This window comes from Ailuropoda melanoleuca, chromosome 1 (genome assembly GCF_002007445.2).
Source record: "Ailuropoda melanoleuca isolate Jingjing chromosome 1, ASM200744v2, whole genome shotgun sequence".
In the NCBI taxonomy this organism is placed as follows: domain Eukaryota; kingdom Metazoa; phylum Chordata; class Mammalia; order Carnivora; family Ursidae; genus Ailuropoda; species Ailuropoda melanoleuca.
The window spans coordinates 2,279,934-2,296,185 of record NC_048218.1 but is presented as its reverse complement, the minus strand read 5'-3'; the positions used below and the strand labels follow the sequence as shown (position 1 = coordinate 2,296,185).

Here is a 16,252-nt window from a genome sequence, read left to right as displayed (position 1 = left end):
CTAGCAGGAAGTCCGACCGTGGACGAACGTTCTCTAAAAGTCTCCTGAGCACGGACTTGGCCTGTGCCTCCCCCAGTGGGGGGCCCGGATCTGAGCCCAGCCCCCTGCACCTGCTGACGCCATGCCCCTGTGTCCGCAGAGTTGGTTATGCTGCTGGAGTGGTGGTCCTGTACGGAGTGCACGCTGTTCACCGACCGGGCCACGGTGGACCGTTTCGGCAAGGAGCACGTGGTCATCATCCTCAACCATAACTTTGAAATTGATTTCCTCTGTGGGTGGACCATGTGTGAGCGGTTTGGCGTGCTGGGGGTGAGCCACACGGGGGTCCCGGGGAGTGCTGGGGTCTGGGTTTTCCTTCCCTGCTGGTGTAGCCCCTGGGCCCTCTGAGCCCAGAGTCTGAGGTCAGGTCAGCCCTCAGCTCCCCAGGGCTTGGCTTGAGCTCAGGTTTATTGCATGACCTCCCATGAACCCTTACTTACCCAGAGTCCCCACAGAGCTCCCTTGGCCAACTGAGCTGCCTCCAGGAAATGCCAAGGGCCCCCTGAGGCAGGCCAAGCAGTGTGCACTGCAGTAACAGCAGCTGTACTTGGCCATCCCAGGTCACCCTCAGGCAGCCCTGGGCCTGGCGGCCAGAGCGGGCAGCCCTCCCTCCGCCAGGCCTGTGCCTCAGTTTCCTTGTCTGTAGGACAGCAGGCCCGCACCCTTGGGGTCGTGTGGAAACCAGCGGCCACGGTCAGAGCAGGGCCTCCTCGTTGACAGCAAAGTCACCAAACACCAAGCCAGTCCCAGGGGCGCCTGCAAGGGTCTTGGTCCTCACCGACTGCCCCCTCCCTCCAGAGTTCCAAAGTCCTCGCGAAGAGGGAGCTGCTCTATGTGCCCCTCATCGGCTGGACGTGGTACTTCCTGGAGATCGTGTTCTGCAAGCGGAAATGGGAGGAGGACCGGGACACTGTCATCGAGGGGCTGAAGCGCTTGTCCGACTACCCCGAGTACATGTGGGTGAGTGCCCTGCGGCTTAGTCCGGCTGCCTTTAGGCCTGCTGACCCCCCACGACCTACGTGACTCGCTGTAGCCAACAAGAATCCCGCACCAGGGAACATTTCACAGTAGAGCCAGGGGCCCCACCCTCTGAACTTGAAGGCCGGGGGGCCCTTCCCGGGCCACCTGCTTCTGCCTGCCCCCGTGCAGACCCGGAGCCCTGCTGAGGGGGCCTGGAGAGGGAGCGAGCCCCCTTCCTGCATCCCTGCTCATTTATGCGATGGAGCCACCCTGAGAGCAGCTCCGGCCCCTGCAAGCACCTGCCTGGCCCCCCCCGGGGGGGGGCTTCTCTGCAGGGAGCAGCTTCCGGGGAGCAGGGCTGCAGAGCAGACCCCAGGGACCCTATGGTTCTGGCGTCAATTTGTGCTTCAAAGAAGATGTAGCCTGCTCTTGAGAGCATCCACCCCTCGGGCCCTGGGGTGGGGCTTCCTCCTATCCTTCCATCCCCTTCCATGAGTCCGAGGGGCCAGCCATGGGAAGTAACGGCTGTGGGTCAGCTGGAGCATTGCTTCTCCCTCTGCTCTTCCGGGCTCGGGGTAGGGCTTAGTCTCATTTCTAACGCTCACCTTGAGGCAAGTGCATGACAGACTTCCTATTCTGCGCTCACCCATCAGGGGGCAGCTGCCTGGGGACAGCTTCCTGTTTCGGTTCTTGACGGGGAGCTGTCTTTGCAGTCTTCGAGAGTCAGTGCCATGCTGTCCGCTGCTCTCGGAGGGCTTCGTGTTGCCGGAGCGTGGGTGGCAGCCCTAAACAAAATAACACCGTCAATGACACCACACTTGTCCCTGGAGTGTTCTGTCGTTGCTCGAAATCACACGCTCTGGGAGTGGGCACAGGGGAGCCCGTCGCCTGGGGTAACCCCTGTCCCCTCTCGGGTCCTAGTTCCTCCTGTACTGTGAGGGCACGCGCTTCACAGAGAAGAAGCACCGTGTCAGCATGGAGGTGGCCGTCTCCAAGGGACTGCCCGTCCTCAAGCACCACCTGCTGCCTCGGACCAAGGGCTTCACCACTGCGGTCCAGTGCCTCCGAGGGACAGGTAAGAGGCTACCGCCGAGCCGGAGACCGCCGCGCTCTCTGTGCTCTGTGGGCAGCAAGACGCGGGCGTGATGTGTCCAAAGCTACCTAAGTGGATGGCATGCGAAATACGGGACGGCAGGGGCCAGAAGGGAGAGCCAGTAAGTGGAGTCCCCGTGTGGAAGCCGGTCCTAGCGCTTCCGAGCTGATGAAAGGCTGGCCAATGGAATAAATGATGAGTAAATCAGTAATGAAAAAGTTATGTAAACAAAAACCTTATCAAGGAAAAATACATCTATCTAACGAATCCCAGAGGAGGCAAGATCAAAGATAGGGACAAAGAACAGGGAGTACAAGTAGGAAGCATCCAGACAAGCAATCTGAGCGCAGTCAGTAAATGCAGTAACGTGGGCCCCCCCCCATGTGCGGAGATGAGCCTGCGGGACCGAGCCGGGCCCCTGTGCAGGGCCAATTGGGGCGCCTGTGTGGGGCGAGCTGGGTGCCTGTGTGGGGCCGAGCGGGGCGCAGGGCCGAGCCGGGTGCCCGTGCAGGACAGAGCCCGGAGCCCATGCGGGGCAGAGCTGGGTGTGGGGTTGAGTGGGGTGTGAGAACAGTTGCGGGTCTGGGGCTGAACCGGATGAGGGTACGAGCGCGGGTGTGGACGCAGGTGCCAGCCCAGGTCTCACCCGGCCTCTCCCTGCAGTTGCAGCCGTCTATGACGTCACGCTGAATTTCCGTGGAAACAAGAACCCGTCTTTGCTGGGAATCCTCTACGGGAAGAAGTACGAGGCGGACATGTGTGTGAGGTGAGCCGCCCCTCCCGGCCTCCCCAGCGCCTGGCCCTGGGCCGTCCCGGCACTCGGGACTGCAGATGTGGGGACAGACCCGAGAAGCACTAGCTTTCCTACAAGGTGAAGGAGTGGGTGTGGGTGAAGGCAGAATGTTCTGGACGCTCCCAAGGAGGCGCAACCTCTCCTGCCGGAGGGAGCACAGAGGTTTTTTAAAAGGCGCTGAGCTTCAGCTTGGACAGTGACGAGGATTCCCATAGGCAGAAGGTAAAGAAGAAGCCAGGGGGCTTTCTCTTCCTGAAATTTGCAGTGGGTTAGCTCAGAGGACGTATGGGTTCTCTCACTCCACCCTGGGACGGGGAGAGAGCCCCGGATCCTTGCCCTTAGATCTGTCGAACCCGCGGGGACTGGCTGGCTTACCAGGGCCCCTGGCTGTGGCTCCGACCAGAACACATACTGTGGTCCCTGGCAGTGGGTACGTAGCAGCGGTGGGCTCGGTGCCAGTCCTCGCCCTTGCTGGTCCCTGGGTGGTCAGGGGTGGGCTGTGGTTCACACAGTCTCAGCTGCCCCAGGTCCAAGCTGGCAGGTGGCAGAGCTGGCCGAGCCTCCTGGTCCGGCTTCAGGCCGGTGCTCACGGCCACCCGACCGGGTTGTGCTGCCCTTGGAGCGGACAGTCCCCTTCCGCAGGAGAAGACCTGTGCCTTACTCTGTTCATTTTCCCTTTGTTGCAAAAAGCATGGAACTATACCTGATCTTATTTTAACAGATATGTTCTTAGGACTTCTAAAAGCTTCAGTGTACTGTTTTGTGATACTTACCAATTGGGTATTTTGAAGCAAAGCAGTCTCCCAGTGAGTCGAAGACATGCTTATACTCAAACCAGCCTGAGCTCTCACGGGCCAATGGAGATTTCCTCTTCTGAGCCCTTTTCCTGCCCCTGCTGCAAGGCCCCGGGGCATTCGGTGGTGGGGGCCTGAGGCTCCCCGCGCTCACTCGGGCACTCGGGGCCCGCGTCCTTGAAGGGGCTTGAATGTACTCTGGGAGATAGATGCTCCTAGTTTTATTCCTTTTTTATCCTTTTAACTTCTTATTCTGTACATTTCATGCTGCATGTAGCAGACCTGCACCAGAAGCTGGGTGTGGTTCTCTACTACGGGGCGTACATGCGGCGGGGCGTAGATACTGCGGGGGGCAGGTGCGGCGGGGCGTAGATACTGCGGGGCGCAGGTGCGGCGGGGCGTAGATACTGCGGGGCGCAGGTGGGGTGGGGCGGAGATACTGCGGGGCGCAGGTGCGGCGGGGCGGAGATACAGAACCAGGGCAGGGTGGGCAGGTGGGTTGCGAGCCTTCAGGCAGTCGTCCCTCAGCAGACAACGCCTTCTGCACGTCCTCTAACCTGTGGCACACCGGTGCCCAAAACCGTTCGGCGTCCACGGAGTTAGAGCATTTTTGCTTCCGAGGGGCCCTACGTCTCCTCCACTCCCCGTGAGCGCACAGCAGGTTCCCAGAGTCTGCGTGAATGTGGCACCAGCCTCGCTCCCGGTCTGAGAGCACGTGTCCCTTATCATTTCAAATACGGTGTCCCGGGCGCTCCCTGCTGGCGGCCTCGGGTACTGCGGCTGCCGCGGAAAGCCCTTCCTGCCCGGCTTGTCTTCCGGGGAGGACACGTAGCTCCTGGGCTGGCAATCCCGCTGGTGAGGGTCACAGATAAATTCGTGTCTTCGCCGAAGTGAGCTGTTGTGAGTTACGATTAAAGTTCTGAATCTTCATTGCTTTTCATATTGGAGCAAGTAGATTTCATTTGTGAAATACATAATCCTCTTTGCCTCATGGAAGACACTCCCAGGTTTGAGTGTTTCCAAAGAATGAACTGTTAGGAAAGACTGAAACTCCTGCGGGAGCTAACCAACGCTCAGCGTCCTCAGTGGGACTGGGGGCACAGTCTGCTCCATTAAACTGCTAAGGAGCACCCACCGTGGGAAGAGTTGGCTGTGCCTCGGAGAGGAACACAGCTTCCCGCCCGCCCTCCGTGCCCCCCGGAGGCAGGCGCTGGCTCCTCTGTGCTCCGGGTGAATGCCGTTGATGTGTGTGTGGTTTTAGAACTCGAGAGTGAGGCAGGAGCAGAAAGGAGGGGCCAGCCAGTCACCCCACCGTGCAGCGACTTCCCCCTTTTCTGTCTGATGCCATCCCATGGGTAAGCCACTTTGCTTTCAATCTTCTTAACCAAACAGGAGATTTCCTCTGGAAGAGATCCCACTGGATGAGAAGGAAGCGGCTCAGTGGCTTCATAAACTGTACCAGGAGAAGGTAAAGGCACGCGGCCTTCCCCTTCCCCAGGGGCTCCATGAAAGTTTCCGGAGGGGCGGCTCAGGGCAGGCGGGGGCGCACGCACACTTGTGGAGACGGGAGGACCATGCGGCTCTCAAATACTTTGTACCTTCTTTCCAATGTGTTCCATTTTTCTTGTGCGAAATCAAGACACTAGAGGAAGGTATAAAGGGTGACATGGTGCTTACGTAAGCGTGGGTGGTACCCTTTTATCACGTTTGTTTCATCTTTTCACGTGAACAGCTGATAGGCCTACAGGCTACACACACTGCGTGTGTGTGATTTATGTAAGAGACACAATCCAGGGGACACGGAGAGAACGTCATGCCAAGCACACCTGTCCCTTCTCCGTTCCTCCACAGCACGCCGCCCCTGAAACATGCCACCGCCTTGCTTTATATGCACGGTGTTCTCATCTTCAGCGTTGGGGGGCTTAGAGAATGACAAGGTCCTTTCCACATACAGCAAATAGCCATTTAAAGGCACTGGTGAGCTTTTAAGAAAATAAGGGAAATCTCTGAGGGCCAGCAAAGAAGGCAGAGCTGAAGAGCAGGTGGTGAGCTTGCGACCCGGGAACGCCTGACTCCTCCAGTGGCCTCTGCTGGTCCCCTTACCCTGGAGTCTTGAGTTTTAATGCCTCCCCAGCGACAGTAGTAAGGGTTTGACCTCATTCCAGGCAGGAGCCCTGTGAGAGTTCTGCCTTCGCACAGTGAACTGAAAGAAACCTACCTACCAGCAAGGGAAATGACCTTGACACTCACCTTTCTTCTCTTGTCTCAACAAGGTCTCCCTGGGGACTCATAATCACAGGTCAGCCCTCAGAGGGCTCTGGGGCTTGAATTTATACTAGCAGCACAGTTCAGGGAGAACAAAGCCAAAATATCAACACAAGCGGTTCTAGGCAAGTCACTCCAGAGTTCCCGAGGGAAACACATGCAGGACTGGAAGGACACGTCCCAAACCCCAGCTGCTCAAGGTGCCCGCAGGTGAGACTCTGCTGGAGACGAGCACGTACCCAGACCCCGTGCGCAGGGTGCACAGCCTCAGAACAGAAGAGGTGAACTCTCCAAAAACGTCAGCCGGTGGATCCTCAGAGACTGAAATCAGGGTGTTTGAAGTGATTGAGCACAAAGAAGGAACTGAAAACAGAAGAGCAATACCTACAGAAAAGACAGGTTTGAGAAAAACCAAGTAGAATTTACAGGCAGCAAAAACCTAGTCATTGACAGTAAAATCTTGTTTAATAGACTAAATGGTGGATTTGACACAGCTGAAGAGAGAGTTAGTAAACTCGAAGATTGAGAAGAAATTCCTCAACGTAGCTCAGAGCAGGTGCAGACGTAAAGGAAGCTAAGGAGACGCAGAGGCTGGACCAAGAGGCCGATGTGTAACTCCTGGCAGGTTCAGAAAGAGACAGGCGTGGAGAAGAGCAGATGTCAGAGATGACACCTGTAAAGCTTCTGGAATTCATCAGGTTCGAGAAACCCAAGTCTGAAACGGTAAATAAAGAAAAATCACCCCCCACTCCAGTTATCAATGAAATTGCAGAGCACGAAAGCCGATGAGACGATCTTAGGATAACCGGAGAGAAAAGACGTACTTGCTGCAAGGGAATGACTATGAAGTTGACATTAGACACATCTTACTGTGTCAGGATCTCTTCTAAATGTCTTACACACGTGTTAGCCTCTTAATCACACACACACACACTGACATCCACATACGTTATACATGCACACACACATTAAAAATAGAGTAAACCCAGAGAGCATAGAACAAAGAAAATAATTAAAATAGCATAAATCATTTTAACAGAAAGCAAAGCTACAAGAGTGAGTCAACTGTACCAAATGGTTTTCCTTTAAAAATACTAATAAAATAGCAAACCGTGGGCGCGACTGACCCGTTAGAAGAGTGATCGCATTGATAGGAATGAAAAAGTAAGCCAAGCAGGGAGCAGAGGAGAATAGTGAGAGTGGTGCCACTAGCGTTATGCTCATACGTTTGAAAACATAGAAGTGTGTGATTTCCAAGAGTATAACCTCCCCAGAAGAAAAAGCCTATACGAAGAAGAAACGCAGCGTACGTGTCCGTGTAGATGCAAGGGCAGACGGGTCTGGAACACACTGGGCTGCGGAGCAGGAGCCGTCTCGGAATCCAGGGCAACATGCGAGAGTTTGAAACTCGTACACCTGCGAGCAGCGTATCGTTCAACGAAGAGCAGCAGTAATGGCACCTTGTTAGGAAATGGGGCGTCGTGCGTGTTCATTTGTGATGACTCGGTCACACTGAACGGAGGACGTGTCATCAGCAGAACCAGACCCTGGGGACACAACGCGCAAACACACCGACTGCGGCCTGTGCGTGGTACCCACGGCGCCCCGTGCAGAAGGTGGTGTGGCGCGCGGGCCGTGCGCAGACTGTGTTCACACGCACGTGCCTGTTCAGTGCAGGTGTGGACAGAGTCGGGGGCAGGGGAACAGAGGGGCCCAGCCAGGACGCAGAGGCCTCTGGACGTGACGGAGTAGGGGCCTCATCTCTGTCCCCAGCATCAGATGCAGCAAGTGACGAGCTTTGACTTATCCGACTTTTGGGGGTGTTTTTCTATTTGCCGTGTTTTTCTATACTACTGAGATGTGTAATGACATTTTCAGTTGTTTTTTTGTGTCACTTACCAATTTAATTTACTTCAAGAACGTGGTGTTCTATTTTTATCTCTGTCAGTCACTGTTGTGTTTATATTGTCAACATTGACTCAAATAGATTTAATTCACTCCTTTTATTTTTTTAAAANTTTTCTTTTTTTTTTTTTTTTTTTTTTTAGAGAGGGGGGAGGGAGGGGCAGAGGGAGAGAAAGAATATCAAGCAGGCTCCACACCCAGCATGGAGCCCGACGTGGGACTCGATCCCACGACCCCAAGAGCATGACCTGAGCTGAAACCAACAGTTGGACGTTAACTGACTGAGCCGCGCAGGCGCCTCTGTTTTTAGTTTAAGTAAACTCTGCCCCCAGCATGGGGCTCGCACTCACGACCCGGACGGCACGCTCTACCGGCTGAGCCAGCCAGGCGCCCCTGCCTCACTCCTGCGCCGCAGGGGGACAGCCGTGGTCATCCCTCATCCTCCCAGCTGTGAACAGTTAGGTCATGCCCCACTCTCGGCAGAGCGTGTCTCGGGGACGCACATGGATGCTGTGACCTGGGGGCCTGGCCTCTCTGCACTTGGCAAACTTTTCCTGAGTTGTGCTTCAAAGAGACCGCCCAGGGTGCGTCCTGCAGCTGAGCGTGAACTGCCCCTTTTGTCCCCAGCTTGTGAGTAGAGAGGGCCTGGATGGCCCCCTGCCGGGTCAGAGTCAGACCCTGCAGTGACCCACCGAATCCTGAGAGGCGTTGACAGTTCACGCCTTCGGTATTTGCTGGTCAGCGGCAGCGGGACCCGGAACCGGACCACGCAGTTTCCCCATTCAGCAGACGTGGGAGCTGACCGGCGGGTGCGGAGCGGGCCGTCCCGGGCCTCCCGGCCTCTTGCCCTCACCCCTGCCGCACGATCGGAACGGCAGGCAGCGGGGCGGTGAGGACGATGGGACAGGGTCCTGAGCCCAGCGCTCTTCCTGGCCGCTCACGTCTGGGCCACGGCGGCCGAGTGCCTGCAGGCTTCAGGGAGGGGATGCCGGGCGGATGCGGTTGAGGGTCTGGAGGTTTTGGCGGCGGAGATCCTCCCTGCAGGTCCAGCAGGGGTTTGCGAGGGGAAGGAGGAGGGGGGTCGGGTGAGGAGTCGGGAGAAGGAGAGGACAGGAGCTCTGAGAGCCAGCTCCGTGAGATCACCTCCGCGGGCCGGGCCCAGCATCTCCTCTCAGTGAGACAGACTGAGTGTGAACGAGTCTGAATGCCCCCGTGTGCCGCTCCCCCCGACGTGTGTGGCCGCCACACATGCCACACACATGTGTGCATACCAGCTACGCTTCCCCGCCTGGGTCCCAGGTCAGGAGGGCACGGAGCTGCCGCCTGAGGAAGCCACGGCCCACGTGTGCGCTGTGGTGGGTCCGTCCTCAACAGCGGGCAAGCCGAGCCCCCTCCCCGACCCTCCCCAACACCTGTGAGCTGGAGCCCACCGCCAGTCCTGGGTGTAGGCCTGGGGCTGAGCCACCAGCACATGGGGGCAGTGGGCTGGGGTGGCCCCCGGGAAGTGATGTGGTACAGGAAAGGGGGTGGTGACAGGAGGAGGCCTGACCCCAGGCACGGCTGTCGAGGCCGCGGAGAGGTGGGCCGGGGCTGGGGGGCGGGGGGCGGGGTGCACCTTTTCCACCAGTGAGCTCCGCGTTGAAGAAGGGAAATGCTCTGGCCCCTCGTCTCCCTGCTCTCACCTGCTCCTTAGCCTCCAGAAGACAGAGGAAGGAGAGCTGAGGTCACTTTCGTGGGTGACGTAGCAGGTGCAGACGATGGCAGGACTGGTGCCAGGGCCGCTGGGCCCCCGGCCAGTCAAGGCCGCCGCCCCGCCAGCCCACCACAGGAGGTAGCAGGAGGAGACCAAGGGCCCCACCAACACGCCAGGCGCGGGCGCCCAGCTCTCTTTGAGCTTCCGCCAACACAAGCAGCCACGGGACTCCACGAGGGTCCTGCCGTCCCCCGCCCCCGCCACACACACAGTAGTTGCTTTATTTATGGGACCGTGGATGGGCGGACTCCTCGTCGGCGGCGCTCCCTCTCGCGGTGGAAGAACATCTCACAGGCGCGCTCTCCCCGACTCTTTCAGGACGCCTTGCAGGAGATGTACAACCAGAAGGGCGAGTTCCCAGGGCAGCAGTTCAAACCCCCCCGACGGCCGTGGACGCTCCTGAATTTCCTCTCCTGGGCCACGGTCCTCCTGTCCCCTCTCTTCAGTTGTGTCTTGGGCGTCTTTGCAAGTGGCTCGCCTCTCCTGATCCTGACGTTCCTGGGGTTTGTCGGGGCAGGTAACGAACGTGCAGGCCACAGCTCGAGGGGGGGTCTTCTGTGTGCCAGCCTGGGAGCCGGCAAGGCGGCTGGCCCGTAGGGAGCGGGGTCCACCTGGAGTCTTTCCGGCCTCTGTCCAGTAAGCCGCAGGGCCGTGCAGACCACAGTCACGTCCCCGGGCCATCTCTTTACAAAGTGACCAGCCACCTGCTCTTGTGGCCTCGTGTGCTGCAGCTGGGCGGGCTCCTCTGTCTGCACGATGGTCTGAGGGTCTCCGAGGATGTGGTCATGCCTCGAAAGCCCTGCACACAGTCCTGGGCTCTCTGGACTCCCCCAGAACCTTAGCAGATGGATGGGCACCCAGTCTGTCCCGGGCACCTCACAGAGCACGGCAGCCCCACCAGGCCCACGCCTACCTCCTGCTCCCACCCCTGAGCCCCCCAGACAGGTGGCCTCTGTGGTGGGAGGGGGGAGGGACTGGGGAGAGGGCTGGCCTGCCGTCCCCAAGGGAGGTCAGTGGCAAAACGTTGGGACCCCCAATATCAGTTTTTCCAATTGGATGGCCAAGCGACCAGTCTAACCTTGCCTTTTTCCTATTTTAAAGCTTCCTTTGGAGTCCGCCGACTAATAGGAGTAACTGAAATAGAAAAAGGCTCTAGCTACGGAGACCAAGAATTTAAGAAAAAGGAATAATTACTGGCTGTGATTGCACATACATAGCCTGGCGGGGGCATCCAATTAACTCCATTAAAAACAGAGCAACACACAGATCGGAAAAAAAGACCCTTAGAAACTATTTTTCTTATTAACTGGTGACTAATACTGACCAGGAAACCTCGAGCCAAGAGAGAAGCCGTCGGAGGCCCGCAGACGATGACTCTGGCCGCACCCCTGCACAGGGGGCGAGAGTCCACCACGGAGCCGGGCGCAGGGGCCGCGTGTGTGCAGGGGCGGGGGGCAGCCACTCCTGGGGTCACGGGTCCCACCCCGATGTCATCAAGAGAGAATTCTGCCTGCCAGAGGGAGCCTTCAGATGCTTTCTCTTCTTAAATTTAGATCCCGTTTTTGTTTTTTATCAGTTATTTCGGGAACTCACCCTGGCCCTTCACCTCCTCCCCTCCCCCCAGCGAACCTTCCCCTGCCCCCCTGGGAAGAAGGACATGCAGGTCCCAGGCCCCCAAAGCGCCTGCCCGTCCTGCCCAGCCCAGCCCCGCCCCACCCCGCCCCTTCACTTCTGGCTGGTAGGGTGGGTGCGCAGAGCGTTCTTGGGGTGATGGGCACACGCCGAGTGTCGGATGGGCGGGTAGCCCCATTTCACTGTTGGACCACCGCTTGCCCATTTCCTCCCTAACCCCGTGTGTTAGGACCTTTCATCTGTTTTTATAGTGAAGGGGCCCCTTGCCCCAGTTCCTGGAGCCCCTGTCCCTCTTTCTCCCCCCGGCCTGCAGGGGGCTGCACCCTTGCCCCTGGTGCCCCGAGAGGGCTGGCCTGCAGCCCACAGGGCTCTTAGACGCTCGTTGAAAACGATGTCGCCACCAAGCCTCTTCTGGAGGTGGTGGGAGACTGTTCACTTGGAGCTCGTTGGCTTCCAGAGGTTTTATTTTTACAGTTGGTCTGTTGCTGGCTCCCCGCTCCCTGAGAAGTAGAGACGGTGAGCCTCCCCTGACCCCACCACCCTCCCTCTCCCAAGCAGGCCCCGGGGCCCCGGGGGTGGCCTGCCCTTGTGTGGCGGGCGTCACCCTGGGTGCCCGGGGACACGGCTCCCCCTCAGCTCCCCCTGCCACAGGGTGTCCCTGGTGACCTGCCTTGGGCCCGCGGACCCAGGACGGCTCTGCGTTCTACAGATGGGGGCGTGGGGCTGGGGCTGCTGGGCTGGCGAAGGGAGGGGTGTGGGGGCCCCCCGCAGCCGGCTCCTGGGCTCAGCTCCAGCATCCCGCTGCATGGCCCGCCTGCGCGGGTTTCCCTCCTAATCTAGGCCTGCTGTTTTCCAGTCACAGTCCCCTCGCGCTGCTTAGCAAGGGAAGCACGGCTAGTGGGTATTAGCGCTGGCACCCTGTAGAGGGGCAGGTTGAATTTTCTAGCAGAGGAGGGGGAGGAAAGAGGCCTGGGAGCGATAGGAACTAGATTGGACAAGTGACTATGCATCAGCCCTCAGCCTGTACTTGGGGAGCATTTCTCGAGCCCGCACCTGCTCTTAGGAGACACGGCTGGTTCTGTGTGGTCGCCGGGGTGGGAGGGCAGACGGAGCAGAGCTCCTTCGAGGCTGCGGGCTAAGGCAGGACGGCCCCCCTCCCGGCTCACGCCCCGCACTGCGGGGAGGGGCTGCTGCTCGGCCCGCGTGTGTGACGAGCTCACTCGCGCCCGGGGTGTCGTGGAGCAGCGGCAGGGCACCGCGGCGCAGACGCACTACCTACAGGACGCGGATGTCGATCTTGCACCTGCTAACTCCTAGCTCTCGTTGCCCGGAGATGTTCTCTTCCCTCGGAGCCCCTGTGCGCGGGGCGAGTCCGCCCAGAGTCGCTGAGCGAGCCGCGCAGACCCCCGTTCGCACAGAGACCGAGGCCAGCCAGGTTTTCAATCTCAGCGATTCCCTTCTGATCTAACAGACGAGCTTGTGCACTTGATGCCAAGACCTTGAGAGCAATAAAACCTACACCATGAATATTCGGGGTTTTTGTTTGTTTTTGGAGGGGGAGCCACTTCAGAAAGAAAAGGGAGAGGGGAACACCTTTAATTTTTAAAATAAATCAGACTAGTCCTTTCCTTTTCTCTTTACCCCCCACAACCGAGCTTCCTCTGTTGCGGACATCATGTCCGAAGAAGCCTGAGTGCTTGGACCACGCGGGCTGGCCGCGGTTGGGGTGCATCAGGCCCTGGGCCCCGGGCATCCCCCGTGGGCACCCCACAGGCTGAGCTTGGAGCCTGGGGGCTGCTGGTGGCTTGTCTCAGCGCAGACCCACGCCCGGCTCTCAGGCATCTTCCGCACATGCACCTTGGCCCTGCCCTGCGAGTGCATTCAGGTCGTGGTCACTACCCACGTGTCCAGCTGAAGAGAGGACCGCGGCCTGTTTACCCTCCTCTGGGGAGTTTCAGGGGCTTCTAAGGTGCCTGTGGCAGCTACCAGCACCTGGGGACTCTGTGATAGCAATGTAAGTGACCGTCCCCACTGCGTGCGGGCGAGGAGGCGCTGGGGAAGGGCTTAGCTGGTCAGAAAGCAAGCATGTCCTCGTTTGCGATGAATCCAAGGGAAATGACCCTGGCCATCTGGTGCTTGGTGGCAGCATGGCCCTCCTTGAGGAGCCCCTACAGTCCCTGTCCTCAGGGAGCACAGAGCCTAGCTGAGGAGGTGAGTTCTGAACGTACAAACCACTAAATAGCAACGTGAGACAACAACACTTTGTTGTAAACCATGCATGGATGGTCACCGACCCATCTGGAATCTCCACTCGTCTGTCCCTCCGACTCCCCCTCTGCACCCCAAGGCATGAGAACCTTTCCTTCCACTCGCGTGGTTACTGAACATTAAAGTGGAGCGTGCCGTTGGAGCGCTGTCCCCAGGCTGCCGAGCCCACGTGGCTACCGCGGGGGGCCGGATTTGCAGTGAAGAGTCCGTCACTCTCTGCACGTTGCTTTGTCTCTGCTGAGACAGTTGCAGGACAAGCCACACCGTCTTTCCAGCCCGCTGATTTTCAGCCGGACTGTTCAACCTTTGCGTGAGCTCATGCTTCCCAGTTCTCACTGATACCTGCATGCTTTCCCCAGCACGCAATGCTCGGTGTCCCGTGGTGTCATGTGGCTTCTAACCCTTCCGCACTGCAGCCAGGCTTAGGGTGACAACGGTGGGCCTGGCATGCCCACCTGCTTCCTCTCTGGACACAGCACGTCCCTGGCCCAGGTGCTGGCCCCTTTCTCTAGTGAGTGAGCTCCTGCAGGAAAGTGAGCCTCTGTGAGCACCCGGGCCGTGGGGCCGACAGGGCGGATGCCTGGGTTCCACATCCTCTCCTGTCAGGGCCGGGACACACCAGCACAGGGACGGGTTGGGGTAGTTGTCGCACTGCGTTCTGCTTGGCTGAGGAGTAGACACACGTGAACTCAGTTTTACCACAAGCATTCCGGGAAATTGGTGGCATTCTCATAAGCTGCTCGGGGACATAAAGGACATGAGCACTTTGAGGAGACCTGGGCTATAGCTCAGCCCCCTCAGCAGCAAATATTGTTTTCAGAGACAATTGAATTGCTTAAAAATTTTAAGCTCTGTAATGTCAAGTCCATCTGGAGTTTTCTTTTCTCATAAACTTTTCAGTTTCTTAACTTTCTGTTGCAAAAGCGATGGGATGGGCGTCGAACTGTGAATGAGGCCCTGAAATGCACTAGCCCTGAGCTGCTGGATGCAGTGAAGAAACGCATCTGACCTGCTTGTACCCTTGCCTCAGGCTTGGAAGATTTGTACGTTGTGACAATCAAATGTGACTCGTCTAAATGCCGGGAAGGTCACTGGCTTCTTAACCAGAAAGACCATCCGCAAGGACTGTAACTGTGAATGAGCATCTCTCTCTTTGGAAAACCGCACAAACCCCTGACTCGGTGCGCGTGATAGACGTCGGGGTTCTTTTTCTGTTACTGATGATCGGTCCTACCTGACTGTTCGCCAGTTTCAAGATGATGAATTCCATACAGGGTGCAAATGTATTATATAGGTGTTTCCTTTTGTACACTTCATTTTTACAAGTTTTGCTACTCACAAGCTTTATGATGTTGAGGACAGCGGTGTTTTTGGCCTATGGGAGCCTGCGGGGGCGGGGTGGGGACGGGCGAGCTGCCTGAGATTCTGCAAGCCTGAGTCCCAGGCGTCTGGCTGTCTGCCGGGCTCTGCGGGGATCGCTCTGGGTGTGCGTGTGCGTGCGTGAGCGGTGGTGCTTTGCAGGTGCGGTGCTGCGGGCGCCAGGCGTGTTTGTGCACATTGCTGCTGTCGCAGAGATGGAGGAACCTTGTCTCCGGCGTGCCTGGGAAGCGGGATGTCTGGTGTCCGGGCGCCCACTGCATGGGCCGCCCTGCGGGGGCCGCTCTCCCCGGGCCGCGCTGCTGGCTGCGCTTCCCACGCTTCTCCATCGCGTGTAAGATGCTTCAGGAAGGGGAACCCGGAGAGGAGAGTGACCACCTGGCAAGGGCAAGGGGAGCAGCAGCTGTGCGCCAAGTGCTCCGTGACCTCTGCCTAAACGTGGTCTTAAAAGCCATCAAGAACAAAAGGTTTTCCAAAGTAGGCATGTATATATCAGAAATTATTTTTTTGTAACAAGAAATTCATTCTATGGAGAAAATCAAGGAACAATTTTTCTTCTTTATAAAGAAAAGAACTCTTGTTGGAACCAAGAGCTATTCCAGGTTCTCATTTGTCTGTCTTGTGAAAATAAATCGAGTTGAAAGAATCGCGGTGTCACCTGTGCTCGGGGAGCAGCTCCCCTCCCCCCCCATGATGTGCTTTTCCGCTCTGCTCCCGGGTGGCTGTGGCTGTGGGGACGGGGCCACATCCACGCTCTGCTCAGGCCACCTGAGACCATGCTCAGTTGGGCTCTCCCAAAAGTTCCACATCTAGACTCATTTTTAAAAATATTGGTCCTCAGAGGGGTGCCTGGGGGGCTCCGCTCCATCAGTTGAGTGTCCAACTCTTGGTTTCGGCTCAGGTCGTGATCTCAGGATCGGGAGATCAAGCCCCACGTTGGGCTCCGCACCAGGTGCAGAGTCGGCTTGAGATTCTCTCCCTCTGCCCCTCCCCCCTCGCACACTCTCGCAGACACACACACACACTCTCTCTCAAATAATAAACAAACTTCTAAAAAATAAAAACATGAGTCCTCAGAGCACACGTGTGCCAACACATACATGCATACACACACACACACAGGTGTGGGATCTGGGTGAGGGCAGAAGGGCCCTGTACCCCTCGGTGTTTGGGACGGCAGGGTTGGGCCGGACCCTCGTCCCCTACCCATGCAGCTCTGCTCTGTGTGCCGGGTCCTGTTGGAGCACGACTACCCCCCGGCACAGACGGGCAGCTGTGGAAGGCACCCTCAGACTCCTCACCTGGGTTTTCACGCACATCTGGGGTGCCCGGCAGTGGGCCATGCTTCGGCATGAGCCCCACCTGCCCTGCTG

At 58.0% G+C, this 16,252-nt stretch overlaps 1 protein-coding gene across 4 annotated transcripts in view; it reads left to right on the top strand.

Moving 5' to 3' along the window:
* Nucleotides 1–12,761, top strand: part of AGPAT3 (1-acylglycerol-3-phosphate O-acyltransferase 3) — a 90,260-nt gene extending 77,499 nt beyond the window's left edge. For all 4 annotated transcript variants that reach the window (XM_034654918.1, XM_002925876.4, XM_019806596.2 and 1 more), the window contains 7 exons: nucleotides 140–309; nucleotides 838–999; nucleotides 1,921–2,074; nucleotides 2,756–2,858; nucleotides 5,072–5,147; nucleotides 9,921–10,119; nucleotides 10,704–12,761. In XM_034654918.1, coding sequence (XP_034510809.1) covers nucleotides 140–309; nucleotides 838–999; nucleotides 1,921–2,074; nucleotides 2,756–2,858; nucleotides 5,072–5,147; nucleotides 9,921–10,119; nucleotides 10,704–10,792 — 953 coding nt within the window. In that variant the 3' untranslated portion in view covers nucleotides 10,793–12,761. The remainder of the gene's footprint in view (nucleotides 1–139; nucleotides 310–837; nucleotides 1,000–1,920; nucleotides 2,075–2,755; nucleotides 2,859–5,071; nucleotides 5,148–9,920; nucleotides 10,120–10,703) is intronic.
* Nucleotides 12,762–16,252: the final 3,491 nt, after the last annotated feature.